Source organism: Coregonus clupeaformis, unplaced genomic scaffold, assembly GCF_020615455.1.
Source record: "Coregonus clupeaformis isolate EN_2021a unplaced genomic scaffold, ASM2061545v1 scaf0016, whole genome shotgun sequence".
NCBI classification, from domain to species: Eukaryota; Metazoa; Chordata; class Actinopteri; order Salmoniformes; family Salmonidae; genus Coregonus; species Coregonus clupeaformis.
Window position 1 is genome coordinate 1,173,473 of NW_025533471.1, and position 22,415 is coordinate 1,195,887.

General features: G+C 43.8%; 1 protein-coding gene across 1 annotated transcript in view; it reads right to left on the bottom strand.

Moving 5' to 3' along the window:
- pknox2 (pbx/knotted 1 homeobox 2) overlaps positions 1 to 22,415 on the bottom strand; it is a 90,800-nt gene that overhangs the window by 4,793 nt on the left and 63,592 nt on the right. The window contains exons 5-9 of the mRNA XM_041886363.2: positions 18,768 to 18,939; positions 16,848 to 17,033; positions 16,344 to 16,479; positions 12,600 to 12,697; positions 2,068 to 2,187 (exon numbers count right to left, since the gene is read on the bottom strand). Of these exons, the coding sequence (XP_041742297.1) occupies positions 2,068 to 2,187; positions 12,600 to 12,697; positions 16,344 to 16,479; positions 16,848 to 17,033; positions 18,768 to 18,939 (712 nt within the window). The remainder of the gene's footprint in view (positions 1 to 2,067; positions 2,188 to 12,599; positions 12,698 to 16,343; positions 16,480 to 16,847; positions 17,034 to 18,767; positions 18,940 to 22,415) is intronic.

Consider the following 22,415-nt stretch of genomic DNA (forward strand, 5'->3'; position numbering starts at 1 on the left):
AGAACTGTTAAGGCACCATGGATTGATGAGGAATTGATAAACTGTATGGTTGAAAGAGATGGGGAAAAAGGAGTGGCTAATAAGTCTGGCTGCACATCTGACTGGTTGACTTACTGCAAATTGAGAAATTATGTGACTAAACTCAACAAAAAGAAGAAGAAACTGTATTATGAAGCCAAGATCAATGATATAAAGAATGATGGAAAAAACTCTTTAGAGTACTTTAAATGAAATTATGGGCAGAAAGACATTCAACTCCATCTTTCATCAAATCAGATGGCTTATTCATCACAAAACCATTTGATGTTGCCAATTATTTGAATGATTACTTCATTGGCAAAGTGGGAAAACTTAGGCAGGAAATGCCAACAATGAACAGAGAGCCATCATATTCATGCATTTAAAAAAAATAATAATGAAAGAAAAGCATTGCAAGTTTGAATTTTGTAAAGTTAGTGTGGGAGAGGTGGAAAAATTATTGTTATCGATCAATATTGACAAACCTCTTGGCATTGACAACATAGATGGAAAGCTACTGAAGAAGGTAGCTGACTCTATAGCCACTACTATCTGTCATATCTTTAATCTGAGCCTAGAGGAAAGTCTTTGTCCTCAGGCCTGGAGGGAAGCCAAAGTAATTCCGCTACCCAAGAATGGTAAAGCGGCCTTTACTGGTTCTAACAGTAGACCTATATATATGCTTGCTGCCAGCTCTTAGCAAACTGTTAGAAAAAATTGTGTTTGACCAAATGAAGTCACCGAAACCCTTAACAAATTGTTGCAGTCTGTTTTGGAATGGGTGGCCACAAATAAACTGGTCCTGAACATCTCTAAAACTAAGAGCATTGTATTTGGTACAAATCATTCCCTAAGTTCTAGACCTCAGCTGAATCTGGTAATGAATGGTGTGGCTGTTGAACAAGTTGAGGAGACTAAATTACTTGGCATTACCTTAGATTGTAAACTATCATGGTCAAAACAAATAGATTCAATGGTTGTAAAGATGGGGAGAGGTCTGTCCGTAATAAAGAGATGCTCTGCTTTTTTGACACCACACTCCAAAAAGCAGAGGGCTGATATAAATACTATGCATGCCAGTCTCTCTTGGCTAAGAGTTGAGGAGAGTCTGACTGCATCACTTCTTATTTTTATAAGAAACAATGTGTTGAAAATCCCAAATTGTTTGCATAGTCAACTTACACACAGCTCTGACACACACACTTACCCCACCAGACATGCCACCAGGGTTTTTTCACAGTCACCAAATCCAGAATAAATTCAAGAAAGCGTACAGTATTATATAGAGCCATTATTGCATGAAACTCCGTTCCATCTCATATTGCTCAAATAAACAGCAAACCTGGTTTCAAAAAACAGATAAAACAACACCTCACGGCACAACGCCTCTCCCCTATTTGACCTAGATAGTTTGTGTGTATGTATTGATATGTAGGCTATGTGTGCCTTTAAAAAACAAAATGTATGTAGTTCTGTCCTTGAGCTGTTCTTGTCTATTAATGTTCTGTATTATGTCATGTTTCATGTTTTGTGTGGACCCCAGGAAGAGTAGCTGCTGCTTTTGCAACAGCTAATGGGGATCCTAATAAAATACCAAATATCAAAACCCTCCCCCCACCCCTAAACTCTCAACCTCCCTAAACATTCGACCCATGCCCCAATCTCTGTATTCTCAGGCCCTGGCAAGAAACAATCCTTAGCCACTAAATCTAATTCCTCATAGCCTATCTGAGGGAGTGGAACTACCATATTGCTTTTACCTATTCAATTAATTAATTGAGATATTCAATTAATTAATTCAGATCTCAAACAAGTGCTTACGGGGTAGAAGCTATGTGGGTTGTTTCTGGATGAGGCCTTAGTCATACACAGCTACAACCCTGACATTTTTTGCTCTAAACCCTCCACCCTGATTTTCCTCCATAGCTTGACTCTTCTCAATAGCTTCCTCTATAGCTTAACCAAGGGAATAGGGATGAATATTAGCGCTGTTGCTATTGTAACTCCAAGACATTAACATTGATGTGAACACTGATGTTGCAAGCTCACCATGAGATGCTGGAAGAGCCAGGAGCGCATGATGTTGGTGGCATGCTTGGGCAGGACTCCTCTCTTGTTCTTGTGCTTCTTGTCATCACTGTCCAAGAGTGAAGCCAAGTCCAGGTTTACCTTGGATGGAAGAGAGGGATGGCGAGAGGGATGGGGTGTTATTGTTGCCACGGTAACAAAGAGAGAGTTCCAATCTCTTTGGCAAGGGCAGAACTGCCCTCTTCACCATCGCCATAGCAACCCGATTTGAGTAATGATACTTAAAATAAAAGGCGAGAAAGGAACGTCAATTCACAACACCCTTGATTCAGAGAAACTAGGAGGCAGATCTAGCTGAAAGAGAGAACAACGATGAGAAATCTGCCTAAAAAACCTGGCAAAGTGTGCAAAAACAAGAAAGTACAAGTAGATAGCTTGTAATTAAAACTTTGGCAGGTGGGTGGTTGAGAAAATCATGAAAAAACACCTATTCAAGAAATCTCTGATTTCTGTTTTACAGTATAGTTGGTATAGTTGCATATGTGCACACACACACACACACACACACACACACACACACACACACACACACACACACACACACACACACACACACACACACACACACACACACACACATACACACACACACACACACACACACACACACACACACACACACACACACCAAGACTCCTGAGTGGCGCAGTGGTCTAAGGCTGTGCCACTAGAGATCCTGGTTCGAATCCAGGCTCTGTCGCAGCCGGCCGCGACCGGGAGACTCATGGGAGGCGCACAATTGGCCCAGCGTCGTCCAGGGTAGGGGAGGGAATGGCCGGCAGGGATGTAGCTCAGTTGATAGAGCATGGTGTTTGCAACGCCAGGGTTGTGGGTTTGATTCCCACGGGGGGCCAGTATAAAAAAATATGTCTTCACTAACTGTAAGTCGCTCTGGATAAGAGCGTCTGCTAAATGACTAAAATGTAAATGTAAAAAAAGACCAATGGTACTCTATAGCTCAGTTGGTAGAGCATGGCACTTGCAACGCATCTGCTAAATGGCATACAAAATAAAAAAGGCATCTACGGTGGCATGAGATCACTATGCATGAATTCCAAAATGTATTTAATCTCAAAATGTTCACCTCTGGTCCACACACAAAACAAATATTTCCTATGGCATTGGCGCAAACAGTATCGAAGTGAGGATCCTTCATTGCTATTTAACAACCCATTTGCAATGCCTAAAACACTTTTGAGGCAAAAATATGAAGATTTCATCTGGACCATGCATATATTGGCAGGACAAAATGCCTGAATAAATAAATAAATATAATCAGCTAAAAATTATTTTTATTAATTTCATGCAGGCATTGGAAAGTCATGAAAAAGGAATGGCTCCCAACTGATTCTGATATACAGTGCCTTCAGAAAGTATTTACATCCCTTGATGTTTTCCACATTTTGTTGTGTTACGAAGTGGGATTAAAATGGATTTAATGGTCATTCTTTGTCAACGATCTACACAAAATACTCTGTCATAGTGGAAGAAATATTATATTTGTAAAAGATTTATGAAAAATAAAACAATAATATACAGTATCTTGATTAGATAAGTATTCAACCGCCTGAGTCAATACATGTTAGAATCACCTGTGAATCTTTCTGGGTAAGTCTTTAAGAGCGTTGTACACCTGGATTGTACAATATTTGCACATTATTCTTAAAAAGATTATTCAAGCTCTGTCAAGTTGGTTGTTGATCATTACAAGACAGACATTTTAAAGTATTGCCATAGAATTTCAAGCTAATTTAAGTCAAACTGTAACTAGGCCACACATTCAATGTCGTCTTGGTAAGCAACTCCAGTGTATACTTGGCTTTGCGTTTTGTCCTGTTGAAAGGTGAATTTCCTCCCAGTGTCTGTTGGAAAGCAGACTGAACCAGGTTTTCCTCAAGGATTTTGCCTGTGCTTAGCTCTAATCAGATTATTTTTATCATAAAAAACTCCCTAGTCCTTGCCAATGACAAGAAAACCCATAACATAATGCAGCCACCACCATTCTTGAAAATATGAAGAGTGGTACTCTTGTGATGTCTTGGTACTGATGTGTTGTGTTGGATTTGCCCCAAACATAACGCTTGTTATTCAGGACATAAAGTTCATTTCTTTGACACATTTTTTACAGTTTTACTTTAGTGCCTTATTGCAAACAGGATGCATGTTTTGGAATATTTTTATTCTGCACAGGCTTCCTTCTTTTCACTCTGTCATTTTGGTTAGTATTGTGGATTAACTACAATATTGTTGATCCATCCTCAGTTTTCTCATATCACGGACATTAAACTCTGTAACTGTTTTAAAGTCACCATTGGCCTCATGGTGAAATCACTGAGCGGTTTCCTTCCTCTCCTGCAACTGAGTTAGGAAGAATGCTGAGTTAGGAAGAATCGTCTAAGGTGGCTGTGGTCGGGAGAGGTTGTGTTTTCTCTAGCAGGAGGTAAGCTTGGCTTCTTATATGGTGTTGAGTAAAGCTTAAACCATGTATTTAGATCGTAGGTAGGTAGTTGTAGTTAGGTATTGTAGGTAGTTTATTTAGGTAGTTATTGTAGGTTTCCGTAGGTAATTATTGTAGGTAAGTATTGTTTACGGCGGAGCCCGGCGATGCACGAGGCTAGCTAGCTAGCGGGTAGCTACTGGTAACATTTAGCAACGGTGGAGAGTTGTTTCCAATGTTATTTCACGCTTAAGAGTACCTGTAATTAAGCCAGCTAGCTACCTACCATTCAGCCGTTTTTTCTAACCTCATTATCTGAGCCATCAACGTTAGGTAGTTAGTAGCTACTGTACTTAATTACACCTACTGATTGCAGAAGACAAATGTTAGCTGGCGTCGGGTAAGTTTGGCGTTATACATAGCTTGGGCTTTGTCGAGTAAGGCTTAATTATGTATTTAGATTGTAGTTAGGTATTGTAGATAGGCCCGCAGCACGAAGCTAGCTAGCTAGCCGTTTTTTCAAACAAAGTCAACACAGTAGCCATTGCTAGCTAGCCAACACGACCAGCTAACTGTACTGCAGTAGCTAAATACAATATATTTGTGCTAGCTAGCCAACGTTTAATTTTTGCTGCGTTATGAAAGGAACTAGACACGGACACGAATGATCTGTTTAGTGTGTTAACACACTATTGGTAGTTTGTTGTAACCAAGTATTGGTGCTAAACTGTGTGTTATTGGATGCTAGCATGCTAGTTAGCTATGGCGTCATAGTTAGGCATCGTGGGCTGTTGTGGGTAGTTATTGTAGGTTAGCATTGTTTTCGGCGGTGCCGGGTGTAGCACGAAGCTAGCTAGCTAGCCGTTTTTCAAACAAAGTCAACACAGTAGCCATTGCTAGCTAGCCAACACGACCAGCTAACTGTACTGTAGTAGCTAAATACAATATACTTGTGCTAGCTAGCCAACGTTTTAATTATTGCTGCGTTATGAAAGGAACTAGACACGGACACGAATTATCTGTTTAGTGTGTTAACACATTATTGGTAGTTTGTTGTAACCAAGTATTGGTGCTAAGCTGTGTGTTATTGGATGCTAGCATGCTAGTTAGCTATGGTGTCATAGTTAGGCATCGTGGGCTGTTGTGGGTAGTTATTGTAGGTTAGCATTGTTTTCGGCGGTGCCGGGTGTAGCACGAAGCTAGCTAGCTAGCCGTTTTTCGAACAGAGTCAACACAGTAGCCATTGTGTGCTGTACTGTGGCAGCTAAATACAATTTATTTGTGCTAGCTAGCCAACGTTTAATTATTGCTGCGTTATGAAAGGAACTAGACACGGACACGAATTATCTGTTTAGTGTGTTAACACACTATTGGTGGTTTGTTGTGACCAAGTGTTGGTGCTAAACTGTGTGTTATTGGATGCTAGCATGCTAGTTAGCTATGGTGTCATAGTTAGCTAGCTGAATAAAGTGGGTTGAGTCTATTCCTTGAAACACTGAACCGCTGTGGTTCACAACAATTCTGATTTCTAAAGGTGGAAGTTGGGAGAGTTTTTGTTCGGGTGGTTCAGTGAAACAATTATAGTTTCTGAGGTGGAAGTTTTGGTGAGGGAGGCCCTGCTCTCTCCTCTCCCAGATGTTCAGTTCATTTCATTCCGATCTCCTCTGCATTATTGTAGCCATTTGCTACAGCCTGTCAACTATGCCTCTGCCTATCCCTGTTCTCTCCTCTCTGCACAGGCTACACAAACGCCTCACACCGCGTGGCTGCTGCCTCTCTAACCTGGTGGTCCCTGCACGCACCCCACACCTGGAGTTCCAGGTCTCAGGCAGCCTCTGGAACTGCCGTTCTGCTGCCAACAAAGCTGACTTCATCCCAGCCTATGCTAACCTCCAGTCCCTCGACTTCCTGGCGCTGACGGAAACATGGATTACCACTGAAAACACTGCTACTCCTACTGCTCTCTCCTCGTCTGACCATGTGTTCTCGCATACCCCGAGAGCATCTGGTCAGAGGGGTGGTGGCACAGGAATCCTCATCTCTCCCAAGTGGACATTCTCAATTTTTCCCCTAACCCATCTGTCTATCTCCTCATTTGAATTACATGCTGTCACAGTCACTAGCCCATTTAAGCTTAATATCCTTGTCATCTATCGCCCTCCAGGTTCCCTTGGAGAGTTCATCAATGAGCTTGACGCCTTGATAAGTTCCTTCCCTGAGGATGGCTCACCCCTCACAGTTTTGGGGGATTTCAACCTCCCTACGTCCACATTTGACTCATTTCTCTCTGCCTCCTTCTTTCCACTCCTCTCCTCTTTTGACCTCACCCTCTCACCGTCCCCCCCTACTCACAAGGCAGGCAATACGCTTGACCTCATCTTTACTAGATGCTGCTCTTCTACTAATCTCACTGCAACTCCCCTCCATGTCTCCGACCACTACTTTGTTTCCTTTTCTCTCTCGCTCTCCTCCAACACTACTCACTCTGGCCCTACACAGATGGTAATGCGCCGCCGCAACCTTCGCTCTCTCTCTCCCACTACTCTCTCTTTTTAAAAAAATTAAAATTAAATTGGTCATTTAGCAGACGCTCTTATCCAGAGCGACTTACAGGAGCAATTTAGGGTTAAGTGCCTTGCTCAAGGGCACATCGACAGATTTTTCACCTGGTCGGCTCGGGGATTAGAACCAGCGACCTTTCGGTTACTGGCACAACGCTCTTACCCACTAAGCTACCTGCCGCCCCTCTTCCATCCTATCATCTCTTCCCTCTGCTCAATCCTTCTCCCTCCAATCTCCTGATTCTGCCTCCTCAACCCTCCTCTCCTCCCTTTCTGCATCCTTTGACTCTCTGTGTCCCCTATCCTCCCGGCCGGCTCGGTCCTCCCCTCCAGCTCCGTGGCTTGATGACTCATTGCGAGCTCACAGAACAGAGCTCCGGGCAGCGGAGCGGAAATGGAAGAAAACTAAACTCCCTGCCGACCTGGCATCTTTTCACTCCCTCCTCTCTACATTTTCTTCATCTGTTTCTGCTGCTAAGGCCACTTTCTACCACTCTAAATTCCAAGCATCTGCCTCTAACCCTAGGAAGCTCTTTGCCACATTTTCCTCCCTGCTGAATCCTCCCCCCCCCCTCTCTCTCTGTGGATGACTTCGTCAACCACTTTGAAAAGAAGGTTGACGACATCCGATCCTCGTTTGTTAAGTCTAATGACACTGCTGGTCCTACTCACACTGCCCTACCCTATGCTTTGACTTCTTTCTCCCTCTCTCTCCAGATAAAATCCTGCGACTTGTGACTGCAGGCCGCCCAACAACCTGCCCGCTTGACCCCATCCCCTCCTCTCTTCTCCAGACCATATCCGGTGACCTTCTCCCCTACCTCACCTCGCTGATCAACTCATCCTTGACCGCTGGCCATGTCCCTTCCGTCTTCAAGAGAGCGAGAGTTGCACCCCTTCTCAAAAAAACCAACACTCGATCCCACTGATGTCAACAACTACAGACCAGTATCCCTTCTTTCTTTTCTTTCCAAAACTATTGAGCGTGCCGTCTTTAGCCAACTCTCTTGCTATCTCTCTCAGAATGACCTTCTTGATCCAAACCAGTCAGGTTTCAGGACTGGTCATTCAACTGAGACTGCTCTTCTCTGTGTCACGGAGGCTCTCCGCACTGCTAAAGCTAACTCTCTCTCCTCTGCTCTTGTCCTTCTAGACCTGTCTGCTGCCTTTGATACTGTGAACCATCAGATCCTCCTCTCCACCCTCTCCGAGCTGGGCATCTCCGGCGCGGCTCACTCCTGGATTGCGTCCTACCTGACCGGTCGCTCCTACCAAGTGGCGTGGCGAGAAGCTGTCTCCGCACCACGTGCTCTCACCACTGGTGTCCCCCAGGGCTCAGTTCTAGGCCCTCTCCTATTCTCCCTATACACCAAGTCACTTGGCTCTGTCATATCCTCACATGGCCTCTCCTATCATTGCTACGCTGACGATACACAACTAATCTTCTCCTTTCCCCCTTCTGATAACCAGGTGGCGAATCGCATCTCTGCATGTCTGGCAGACATATCAGTATGGATGACGGATCACCACCTCAAGCTGAACCCTGGCAAGACGGAGCTGCTCTTCCTCCCGGGGAAGGACTGCCCGTTCCATGATCTCGCCATCACGGTTGACAACTCCGTTGTGTCCTCCTCCCAGAGTGTGAAGAGCCTTGGCGTGACCCTGGACAACACCCTGTCGTTCTCCGCTAACATCAAGGCGGTGACCCGATCCTGCAGGTTCATGCTCTACAACATTCGGAGAGTACGACCCTGCCTTACACAGGAAGCGGCACAGGTCCTAATCCAGGCACTTGTCATCTCCCGTCTGGATTACTGCAACTCGCTGTTGGCTGGCCTCCCTGCCTGTGCCATTAAACTCCTACAACTCATCCAGAATGCCGCAGCCCGTCTGGTGTTCAACCTTCCCAAGTTCTCTCACGTCACCCCCCTCCTCCGCACACTCCACTGGCTTCCAGTTGAAGCTCGCATCCGTTACAAGACCATGGTGCTTGCCTATGGAGCAGTGAGGGGAACGGCACCTCCGTACCTTCGGGCTCTGATCAGTCCCGACACCCAAACGAGGGCATTGCGTTCATCCACCTCTGGCCTGCTGGCTCCCCTTCCTCTGCGGAAGCATAGTTCCCGCTCAGCCCAGTCAAAACTGTTCGCTGCTCTGGCACCCCAATGGTGGAACAAGCTCCCTCACGACGCCAGGACAGCGGAGTCACTCACCACCTTCCGGAGACATTTGAAACTCCCCCAAAAAAAAAAAAAAAAAAAGTGTAAAGTGCTTTTCCCACTGGCTATAGGGTGAATGCACCAATTTGTAAGTCGCTCTGGATAAGAGCGTCTGCTAAATGACGTAAATGTCCCCTTGAGCAAGGCACTTAACCCTAATTGCTCCTGTAAGTCGCTCTGGATAAGAGCGTCTGCTAAATGACTAAAATGTAAATGTAAATGTAATGCCTGTATCTTTGTAGTGACTGGGTGTATTGTTACACCATCCAAAGTGTAATGAATAACTTTACCACACTCAAAGGGATATTCAACGTCAGCTTTTTTTATATATACCCATCTACAGTGAGGGAAAAAAGTATTTGATCCCCTGCTGATTTTGTACGTTTCCCCACTGACAAAGAAATGATCAGTCTATAATTTTAATGGTATGTTTATTTGAACAGTGAGAGACAGAATAACAACAACAAAATCCAGAAAAAAATGTTTTAAAAATGTTATAAATTGATTTGCATTTTAATGAGGGAAATAATTATTTGACCCCCTCTCAATCAGAAAGATTTCTGGCTCCCAGGTGTCTTTTATACAGGTAACGAGCTGAAATTAGGAGCACACTCTTAAAGGGAGTGCTCATAATCTCAGCTTGTTACCTGTATAAAAGACACCTATCCACAGAAGCAAACAATCAATCAGATTCCAAACTCTCCACCATGGCCAAGACCAAAGAGCTCTCCAAGGATGTCAGGGACAAGATTGTAGACCTACACAAGGCTGGAATGGGCTAAAAGACCATCACCAAGCAGCTTGGTGAGAAGGTGACAACAGTTGGTGCGATTACTCGCAAATGGAAGAAACACAAAATAACTGTCAATCTCCCTCGGCCTGGGGCTCCATGTAAGATCTCACCTCGTGGAGTTGCAATGATCATGAGAACAGTGAGGAATCAGCCCAGAACTACACAGGAGGATCTTGTCAATGATCTCAAGGCAGCTGGGACCATAGTCACCAAGAAAACAATTGGTAACACACTACGCTGTGAAGGACTGAAATCCTGCAGCGCCCGCAAGGTCCCCCTGCTCAAGAAAGCACATATACAGGGCTGTCTGAAGTTTGCCAATGAACATCTGAATGATTCAGAGGAGATCTGGGTGAAAGTGTTGTGATCAGATGAGACCAAAATCGAGCTCTTTGGCATCAACTCAACTCGCCGTGTTTGGAGGAGGAGGAATGCTGCCTATGACCCCAAGAACACCATCCCCACCATCAAACATGGAGGTGGAAACATTATGCTTTGGGGGTGTTTTTCTGCTAAGGGGACAGGACAACTTCACCACATCAAAGGGACGATGGACGGGGCCATGTACCGTCAAATCTTGGGTGAGAACCTCCTTCCCTCAGCCAGGGTATTGAAAATGGGTTGTGGATGGGTATTCCAGCATGACAATGACCCAAAACACACGGCCAAGGCAACAAAGGAGTGGCTCAAGAAGAGGCATATTAAGGTCCTGGAGTGGCCTAGCCAGTCTCCAGACCTTAATCCCATAGAAAATCTGTGGAGGCAGCTGAAGATTCGAGTTGCCAAACGTCAGCCTCGAAACCTTAATGACTTGGAGAATATCTGCAAAGAGGAGTGGAACAAAATCCCTCCTGAGATGTGTGTAAACCTGGTGGCCAACTACAAGAAACGTCTGACCTCTGTGATTTCCAACAAGGGTTTTGCCACCAAGTACTAAGTCATGTTTTGCAGAGGGGTCAAATACTTATTTCCCTCATTAAAATGCAAATCAATTTATAACATTTTTGACATGTGTTTTTCTGGATGTTTTTGTTGTTATTCTGTCTCTCACTGTTCAAATAAACCTACCATTAAAATTATAGACTGATCATGTCTTTGTCAGTGGGCAAACGTACAAAATCAGCAGGGGATCAAATACTTTTTTCCCTCACTGTACCAATGGGTGCCATTCTTTGTGAGTCATTGGAGAACCTCCCTGGTCATTGTGGTTGAATCTGTGTTTGAAATTCACTGTTCAACTGAGGGACCTTACAGATCATTGAATGTGTGGGGTACAGAGATGATGTAGTCATAAAAAAATCACATTCAACACTATTATTGCACACAGAGTGAGTCCATGCAATTTCTGTGACTTGTTAAGCACATTTTTACTCCTGAACGTATTTAGCTCGCCATAATAAAGGGGTTGAATACCTATTGACTCAAGACAATTCAGATTTTCATTTCTTATTAATTTGTAAAAAATTCTAAAAACATAATTCCACTTTGACATTATGGGGTATTTTGTGTAGGTCAGTGACCAAAAATATCTACATTTAATTCATTTTAACACAACAAAATGTGGAAAAAGTCAAGGGTGTGAATACTTTCTGAAGGCACTGTAAATATATGAAACACAAACACACACACAGCACAAAACAAGCCTCAATACAGTTGCAGCTGGGGTGTCATGTGTAAATCTCTCCCCCTCGGCCCTGGGAATGCGTGTTCCGGGAAAGTGGGGTTGAATTAATTGGCGGCACCAAGCCGGGGTATCATTACCGGGAGCTTGTCGGTGATGTAGCTATGGGGCTGCACTCTATTCCCAGACCACATGTAGAGCGCCGCCTCGGCTGGGTCCTGGGTATTCTGGGTATTCACAGAGGCCGCCGCTGTCTGTCAAACACAGAATGACCTGCCTGGCTGACACTGTGGCTTTCTAATACAGCTGCAGAGCACCACACTCCACAGTCTACTCCATAGGCGAGCATACGGGTGGTCTGACAGTCTGACTCAAATATGGACCACCTGTGTGAGGTTCTTCTGGTCATGGGGATTGCAGGATGTTAAAGGGACATGCACTCGCAAACTCTGACATTTAGAGCTTTCTTTGCAGGTGTGTTGGACTTCAAATGAAAATAAACAAGTGTGCAGTGTCACTTGTTTATTGTACTAACATTTCGTCAAGGAGGAAATGTTAGCACATAGGCTAAAGGCTGAAACGTTAGCATAATAAACAAGTGATACTTTCCAAAAACAGTGTGCTGAAATTTCATAAGTTTACCAATGACACGTTAGCTATTACGCTATTACTCTAACATTCATTTCATGCTGTCGTAACATGTCCATAACAGAGAGGCCCACCATTTGATGACAGCTAATGACAAGCAAAAACAATGATATGCATGACATTGAGAGTATTTGCAGTTGTTAGTCATTATCCATCTCTACATCTTATGGCAGGAGAGGGAGGGATATGCTAGAAGAGCAGCTGACGGCCTCACCTGTGAATTCTGGATCTGGATGGTCCCCTGGGGGAGTCCCTGGGTTAACACCTGCCCTTGCGATGTCACCATGGCAACCGGCTGATACAAGGTGCCACCTGAGGGGATAATTTGCGGTCATGAGAGTCGAGTGGCTTCTTCTTCTGTGAAAACCAGTCGGCCTCGCACCGTTTCGACTCGAGAGCTCTATTATCTAACCCTACCAAAACAATAACAACAACAACATGTAAACAAGGAAGGCAAAAGCACATTGGCGCGAATGAAGCACGAAACAAAAGCTGTATTCCTTCATTGGGTCCTGGAGGAAGGAGTTGTTCTTTTGCTACTAATTAGCACTAATTTCGATTCTCTAATCACGGATATTAATTTGAGTTTTGAGTGTCTTGCGATCAAAGAGAAAGCTGGAATGAGGTTATAATTCTGAGTTGAAAGGGATTTCCAGAGGGCAGGGTTAACAACAAGAAACCCAGACACACTCTTGAGTGATATACAGTGAGGGAAAAAAGTATTTGATCCCCTGCTGATTTTGTAAGTTTGCCCACTGACAAAGAAATGATCAGTCTATAATTTTAATGGTAGGTTTATTTGAACAGTGAGAGACAGAATAACAACACAAATATCCAGCAAAACGCATATCAAAAATGTTATAAATTGATTTACATTTTAATGAGGGAAATAAGTATTTGACCCCCTCTCAATCAGAAAGATTTCTGGCTCCCAGGTGTCTTTTATACAGGTAACGAGCTGAGATTAGGAGCACACTCTTAAAGGGAGTGCTCCTAATCTCAGTTTGTTACCTGTATAAAAGACACCTGTCCACAGAAGCAATCAATCAATCAGATTCCAAACTCTCCACCATGGCCAAGACCAAAGAGCTCTCCAAGGATGTCAGGGACAAGATTGTAGACCTACACAAGGCTGGAATGGGCTACAAGACCATCGACAAGCAGCTTGGTGAGAAGGTGACAACAGTTGGTGCGATTATTCGCAAATGGAAGAAACACAAAAGACTGTCAATCTTCCTCGGCCTGGGGCTCCATGCAAGATCCCACCTCATGGAGTTGCAATGATCATGAGAACGGTGAGGAATCAGCCCAGGGAAGATCTTGTCAATGATCTCAAGGCAGCTGGGACCATAGTCACCAAGAAAACAATTGGTAACACACTACGCCGTGAAGGACTGAAATCCTGCAGCGCCCGCAAGGTCCCCCTGCTCAAGAAAGCACATATACAGGCCCGTCTGAAGTTTGCCAATGAACATCTGAATGATTCAGAGGAGAACTGGGTGAAAGTGTTGTGGTCAGATGAGACCAAAATGGAGCTCTTTGGCATCAACTCAACTCGTCGTGTTTGGAGGAGGAGGAATGCTGCCTATGACCCCAAGAACATCATCCCCACCGTCAAACATGGAGGTGGAAACATTATGCTTTGGGGGTGTTTTTCTGCTAAGGGGACAGGAAAACTTCACCGCATCAAAGGGACGATGGACGCGGCCATGTACTGTCAAATCTTGGGTGAGAACCTCCTTCCCTCTGCCAGGGCATTGAAAATGGGTCGTGGATGGGTATTCCAGCATGACAATGACCCAAAACACACGGCCAAAGCAACAAAGGAGTGGCTCAAGAAGAAGCACATTAATAAATAAAATAAAAATTAAGGTCCTGGAGTGGCCTAGCCAGTTTCCAGACCTTAATCCCATAGAAAATCTGTGGAGGGAGCTGAAGTTTCGAGTTGCCAAACGTCAGCCTTGAAACCTTAATGACTTGGAGAAGATCTGCAAAGGGGAGTGGGACAAAATCCCTCCTGAGATGTGTGCAAACCTGGTGGCCAGCTACAAGAAACGTCTGACCTCTGTGAATGCCAACAAGGGTTTTGCCACCAAGTACTTAGTCATGTTTTGTAGAGGGGTCAAATACTTATTTCCCTCATTAAAATGCAAATCAATTCATAACATTTTTGACCTGCGTTTTTCTGGATTTTTTTGTTGTTATTCTGTCTTTCACTGTTCAAATAAACCTACCATTAAAATTATAGACTGATCATGTCTTGTCAGTGGGCAAACTTACAAAATCAGTAAGGAATCAAATACTTTTTTCCCTCACTGTACACTACATGACCTAAGGTATGTGGACACCTGCTCGTCGAACATCTTGTTCCAAAATCATGGGCATTAATATGGAGTTGGTCCCCCCTTTGCTGCTATAGGGAAGGCTTTCCACTAGATGTTGGAACATTGCTGCGGGGACTTGCTTCCATTCAGCCACAAGAGTATTAGTGAGGTCGGACACTGATGTTGGTTGATTAGGCTTGGCCTGCAGCCGGCATTCCAATTCATCCCAAAGGTGTTCGATGGGGTTGAGGTCAGGGCTCTGTGCAGGCCAGTCAAGTTCTTCCACACCGATCTCGACAAACCATTTCTGTATGGACCTCGCTTTGTGCACGGGGGCATTGTCATGCTGAAACAGGAAAGAGCCTTCCCAAACTGTTTTCACCAAGTTGGAAGCACAGAATCGTCAAGAATGTCATTGTATGCTGTAGTGTTAAGATTTCCCTTCACTGGAACTAAGTTGCCTAGCCCAAGCCATGAAAAACAGCTCCAGACCATTATTCCTCCTCCACCAAACAATACAGTTGGCACTTTGCATTGGGGTAGGTAGTGTTCTCCTGGCCTCCGCCAAACCCAGATTATTCCGTCAGACAGCCAGATGGTGAAGCAAGATTCATCACTCCAGGGAACGCATTTCCACTGCTCCAAAGTCCAATGGTGGCAAGCTTTACACCACTCCAGCCGACGCATGGCATTGTGCATGATGATCTTAGGCTTGTGTGCAGCTGCTCGGCCATGGAAACCCATTTCATGAAGCTCCCGACGAACAGTTCTTGTGCTGACGTTGCTTCCAGAGGCAGTTTGGAACACAGTAGTCAGTGACTGACCTTCATGTCTTGAAGTAATGATGGACTGTCGTTTCTCTTTCCTTATTTGAGCTGTTCTTGCCATAATATGGACTTGGCCTTTTACCAAATAGGGCCAGCCCCCCCACCCCCCCCCACCCCCAATCCTTGTCACAACACAACTGATTGTCTCAAATGCATTAACAAGGAAATAAATTCCACAAATTCACTTTTAAGAAGGCACACCTGTTAATTGAAATGCATTCCAGGTGACTACTTCATGAAGCTGGTTGAGAGAATGCCAAGAGTGTGCAAAGCTGTCATCAAGGCAAAGGGTGGCTATTTGAAGAAGCTCAAATATAAAATATATTTTGATTTGTTTAACACTTTTTTGGTTACTACATGATTCCATATGTGTTATTTTATAGTTTTGATGTCTTCACTATTATTCTACAATGTAGAAAATAGTAAAAATAAAGAAAAACCCTAGAATGAGTAGGTGTTCTAAAACTTTTGACCGGTAGTGTATATTCATAATTATATGTCAACAGCCTCCATTTGACGTAGGATATGCTGTGACTTACCAGCAAGCAGTTGCTGAAATAATCATTGATAAATACTTAATGCAAAACATGTATTGTGGCTAAACCTTCTCTCACCCTAAAGTTGTTTTAATTCTACATTTTGTGCATGCAGGGTAGAACACTTTGTACAATTTGTACATACACTGCAACTGTTTCTGCCTATGTCACTACAATGTAGAGGTATAAGGGACACTTGCTGTATGATGTAATATCAGGGAAGGTGAAGTACCCATACAACTGGGTTGAGGAAGGTGGAAAAGCTTCTCACCTGACACCACCTGGGAGTTGATGGTAGTCATGGCAACATTGCCCTGTTGCAGGGTCCCGGTGGGCACCATGATCCCCGAGGAGTTGACAGAGCTGGAGAGCGATGTCATGGACGGAGAGGATGTCTGGAGGAGGTCCTGGTGAGGTCAGAGATCATAGGACGAGAGGGAACCAGTAAGGGGTTTGAGAAAGGCTGTTCAGGATGTACATACGACTAATAAAACTTGAAACTTGAAACATGAAAGTACCGAATGTTGCAGATAAAAATGCCATGAATAGAGCTGATGATCCTTAGTGCTACATGTAGGAGACATGTTCTTCAAAATGTATTTCTATCCAAACTTTACACAATGTATTAGACTAATGAATACGTCTCAGATGTTTGGACACAAGTATAATGGTATTTCAGAAAAAAACGGAAACATAAAAAATGCAGTTGGCTCCTTCAAAGTTACCAGATACACTCTGTTTAGAGTGTGTACATATGTGTAAGTGTCCGCCTTACCTGCTGCAGGCTGAGCGAGGTGTGCGAGGGCGAGTAGGGCCCGCCCAGGTCATTGCGAAGCAGGTTGTCGCTGTGCATCTTGGTCTTGAGGCAGGTGATGTAGCGGTTGCAGAAGTCCTTGCAGAGCTCATTAACCTTCTCCAGCTCCAGAAGATGGATCCTCAGCACCTGGATGGCCTTCACCATCTCGGGAGGGAGAGAGAGAGGAATATAAGCAAGCTCAATGACTGTGGAAGGAAGGAGGCTACATGCTAGCCTGGATGCTAGTCTAGGCTAGCTCAACTTTAGCTAGCTCTATTGTTGATTTCTCCAGCTTTAGAAAGGTGTAACCTTTCAAATGCATTTGTATTTGAGTATCTGGTATAAAAAAATATTTTGGTGTGTATTTGAGAATGTTCAAATACACAGCCAAAAACATGTATTTTTATTTGAGTATTTGAATGGTTATTTGATAAAAACCAAATAGTCGACCAAATTGTATTTAAGAGAATGTTCAAATATCTGGATAAATGCATGGGAGTGTATTTGAGGCAGTGTATTTGAATTTTTCAAGTGTATTCCAAGTGTATTTCCAAATACATAAACATTTCAACTTCTTGTCTTTTCAAATAAGAATATATCTGAACACTTATTTCAAATGTATGTGAAAGTAATTGAGATATTTGAAATAGTATTTGAACCCAGGTCTGAACCTGAGCACCTGGATGGCCTTCACCATATGAGGAGAGAGAGGCAAAGCCAGCAAGCTCAATGACTGGGGAAGTAGGCTACATGCTAGCCTGAATGCTAGGCTGGCTGAACATTGGCTAGCTCCATGGTTATCTTCTCTAGTTTGAACCAAAGGTAAATAAGCCAGCAGGGTCAATAATATTGGCAATGAAGTGCCAATGGGCTTGGTGTTGTTTCTGGACAGCCCCCTCATGTGCCTTACAAATGATATGCTAGCCCTAGTCAGTCTCTGAACGTTCTCAGATAGCCCTTGACATAACACCTGCTAATCCATGAGCCCTCTCAAAATCCTTCACCATGATCCAAACTTGGTCCTTTTTCCAACCAAGCTTCTCCTCCCAGTGCTCATTCCCTCAAAGTCAGCACTCAAGGGCACCAGAATGGGACGGAAAAGTGCTTGGCCAAGGAGGAGATAAATCTGCCAATTACTGCCGCTTGTTTAATCGGGAGCCAAGTGCCATCTCGGCCAGTCAGCTCCAGCATTACCGTCCTGTGGAAGAGTTAGTGTGTGCCAGGGCCAGTCCGCGACCGGCACCTCGTAAAGCACACAGATGTGGGGTTAATTGACTGCCACGCCACTTGTCGGCCGAATACCCCCGTAATGATGAGAGCCGACCTTCAATCACTCTCTCTCTCCCCAGCCACCTTCCCTATTTCTCCTAATTTCTAATTACTGCTAGCTGTCATGGAAGGGTGGGAGGGAGAGATCATGAGGGGGAGAGTGGGAAAGGGGAAGAGAGAGAAAGGGTGAATATAAATAAATATTGAGAGAGACAAAGGAGGAGAAAGAGGGGGTACAAGAGGGAAGGGAAAGGGATAGACGTGACTGCATGTGAGAGAGAGAGAGAGAGAGAGAGAGAGAGAGAGAGAGAGAGAGAGAGAGAGAGAGAGAGAGAGAGAGAGAGAGAGAGAGAGAGAGCAAATTGATAGTGTAGAAGAGAGAACCATGTACATGAGAAAGGGTGAGAGAGAAAATAAGACAAATTGATATGAGTGGGAAATAAAATGGGGTGTATGTGAATGGGATATGTAATGACTGCCTCCACCAGTAGAGGAAGCAAATCATCCTCAACATTATTAAGCCACGTTAGACTATTGAGATACCGCCTCAACATGAGGAAGCCGTTAGACTATTGAGATGCTTCAAAGCTACGTTAGACTATTTAGATGACCCCCATGCAGGGTACTAACCAGGTTGTCTAGGTCGGGGTCCTCGCTGAAGAATGGCTTGTGGTCCTGCTCCTGCTGGTGCACAAAGTTCTCGATGTCCACATCAAAGCTGGCAGAGGTGATGCACTCAGAGCCCTGGGTTGCCTGCTCACACTTCTCAAACAGCAGGGCCAGCAGTGGAAATAGGGGATGTCTGGAAGGATAGGAGAAGACGGGGCGGCAGGTAGCTTAGTGGTTAAGAGCGTTGTGCCAGTAACTGAAAGGTCGCTGGTTCTAATCCCCGAGCCGACTAGGTGAAAAATCTGTCGATGTGCCCTTGAGCAAGGCACTTAACCCTAATTGCTCATGTAAGTTGCTCTGGATAAGAGCGTCTGCTAAATGACTAAAATGTAAATGTAAGACAGGAAGTAGTTAGACTTCCTAACTGCTCTAGCTGTATCTTGATTGCCATATAAGGAGTAGTTCCAGGTGCAAAGAGGAAAACAAACTATGTTTGAGAAGAATAAACATTGTTTGTAATGGATACTGCTCTCGCTGTATCCGTATTTGAGGTGTGTGTATCATGTTTACAGACTGAGGTTGACAATGCTCCATTTAAATGCAATGTTCCTGCGTTGGCTGAAACCGCATTCATAGTAAAGGCTCAATCGGAAATTACCTTTAAATGGCGCATTGTCCCAATGAGGGGGAAGACTGAATTTAGAAGTTTTGTTGTGCATTGTGTTCTAGATACTGTATTGTTGCCCTGCAACAATGCTCTACAGTGGGGAAAAAAAGTATTTAGTCAGCCACCAATTGTGCAAGTTCTCCCACTTAAAAAGATGAGAGAGGCCTGTAATTTTCATCATAGGTACACGTCAACTATGACAGACAAATTGAGAATTTATTTTCCAGAAAATCACATTGTAGGATTTTTAATGAATTTATTTGCAAATTATGGTGGTAAATAAGTATTTGGTCACCTACAAACATGCAAGATTTCTGGCTCTCACAGACCTGTAACTTCTTCTTTAAGAGGCTCCTCTGTCCTCCACTCGTTACCTGTATTAATGGCACCTGTTTGAAATTGTTATCAGTATAAAAGACACCTGTCCACAACCTCAAACAGTCACACTCCAAACTCCACTATGGCCAAGACCAAAGAGCTGTCAAAGGACACCAGAAACAAAATTGTAGACCTGCACCAGGCTGGGAAGACTGAATCTGCAATAGGTAAGCAGCTTGGTTTGAAGAAATCAACTGTGGGAGCAATTATTAGGAAATGGAAGACATACAAGACCACTGATAATCTCCCTCGATCTGGGGCTCCACGCAAGATCTCACCCCGTGGGGTCAAAATGATCACAAGAACGGTGAGCAAAAATCCCAGAACCACACGGGGGGACCTAGTGAATGACCTGCAGAGAGCTGGGACCAAAGTAACAAAGCCTACCATCAGTAACACACTATGCCGCCAGGGACTCAAATCCTGCAGTGTCAGACGTGTCCCCCTGCTTAAGCCAGTCCATGTCCAGGCCCGTCTGAAGTTTGCTAGAGTGCATTTGGATGATCCAGAAGAGGATTGGGAGAATGTCATATGGTCAGATGAAACCAAAATATAACTTTTTGGTAAAAACTCAACTTGTCGTGTTTGGAGGACAAAGAATGCTGAGTTGCATCCAAAGAACACCATACTTACTGTGAAGCATGGGGGTGGAAACATCATGCTTTGGGGCTGTTTTTCTGCAAAGGGACCAGGACGACTGATCCGTGTAAAGGAAAGAATGAATGGGTCCATGTATCGTGAGATTTTGAGTGAAAACCTCCTTCCATCAGCAAGGGCATTGAAGATGAAACGTGGCTGGGTCTTTCAGCATGACAATGATCCCAAACACACCGCCCGGGCAACGAAGGAGTGGCTTCGTAAGAAGCATTTCAAGGTCCTGGAGTGGCCTAGCCAGTCTCCAGATCTCAACCCCATAGAAAATCTTTGGAGGGAGTTGAAAGTCTGTGTTGCCCAGCGACAGCCCCAAAACATCACTGCTCTAGAGGAGATCTGCATGGAGGAATGGGCCAAAATACCAGCAACAGTGTGTGAAAACCTTGTGAAGACTTACAGAAAACGTTTGACCTGTGTCATTGCCAACAAAGGGTATATAACAAAGTATTGAGAAACTTTTGTTATTGACCAAATACTTATTTTCCACCATAATTTGCAAATAAATTCATTAAAAATCCTACAATATGATTTTCTGGATTTCTTTTCCTCATTTTGTCTGTCATAGTTGACGTGTACCTATGATGAAAATTACAGGCCTCTCTCATCTTTTTAAGTGGGAGAACTTGCACGTGGCTGACTAAATACTTTTTTTCCCCACTGTATGTCTTACACCCAGGAACCACATAAGCAAGTTAACTTGATTGTTAGCTCCACTGACAAATAAAACAGACAAAGCAAACGGTAGACAATGAGATGACAAGCAAACGGTAGACAATGAGATGATCTACTGCACACCCAGCCACCAGGCTCAGTAAAGATGCAGGAGTAATCCACTGGGCACACACTGGTTGAATCAACGTTGTTTCCACGTCATTTCATTGAAATGACGTGGAGCCAATGTGGAATAAATGTTGAATTGATGTCTGTGCCCAGTGGGAAATGCATATGATTGAGTGAAAAAGGAGCCTCCACACACTTCAATCAGACACAATTAAAACGCTGATTGAAGTGTGCGGAGACTCCTTTTTCACCCCCTGACAAGCAAACAAAATAATGAACAAACTTTTTTACGCAATCTCGTATCACTGTGTTATCAATAGTTTGGATTAGTGTTGCAAAAGTCCAGTAACTATCCCAAAAATTCCTGCTTATTCCCTTCTGATTCTGTGAATCTTCAAACCGTGAATTCTGAAAACCTGGGGCTTTTGGGATAGTTCTTGGAATTTTGCAACCCTAGTTTGGAAAGTTTTCTCAAATTCCCTAGGACATTTAATTCTGGTATGAATCAATATGAAGATGACGTTAAGTAGTAATGATATGGTCCATTGCGATAACAGTGAATGTCACCTACATTGTTACCATCTGTCTTTTATGGCCAATGTCACAAAGGTCAGACCACTCAGTAATATGGATAAATGATCCATCTGCAAAGCCCCCTTTGTTTAATAACAGTATATCCAACATCTGCAACTCAGGCAATAATGCCTGTTCAATGTTAAGGAGAGAATATACAGTATATCAATGAGTATCAATGTTTTGCAGAATTCAGAGTTGGTCAAAGTTTATGGATACTTGCGTAGAGTTGACTGGACAAGACTAAAACAGAAAACAATACAAAATCAAATAGAATAGAAGATAAAAACATCTTAATCACTTCTTCTGAATTACTTCCTAATCACTCCTTAATAATCATACAAATGCCAGGAAAAAGCCTTTGACTGTGCGTGTATCACAAAACTATTCAAACACTAAGAAGCACTTCATCAAGCGCAATATAGTACCAATAACCTTTATAGCTTTACGTGTTTCACGTTGTAAAACCCAAAATATCAAAGACACCTCATAACATAAAACAACATGACAATTAATTAAAATCTCCCCAAAAAACATGACCTCCCTGCATCCGTCTCTGTACTAAAGTGGTGTGTGTGTTTGTGTGTGTGCGGTTGGTCTGTGCCTACGTGTATGCA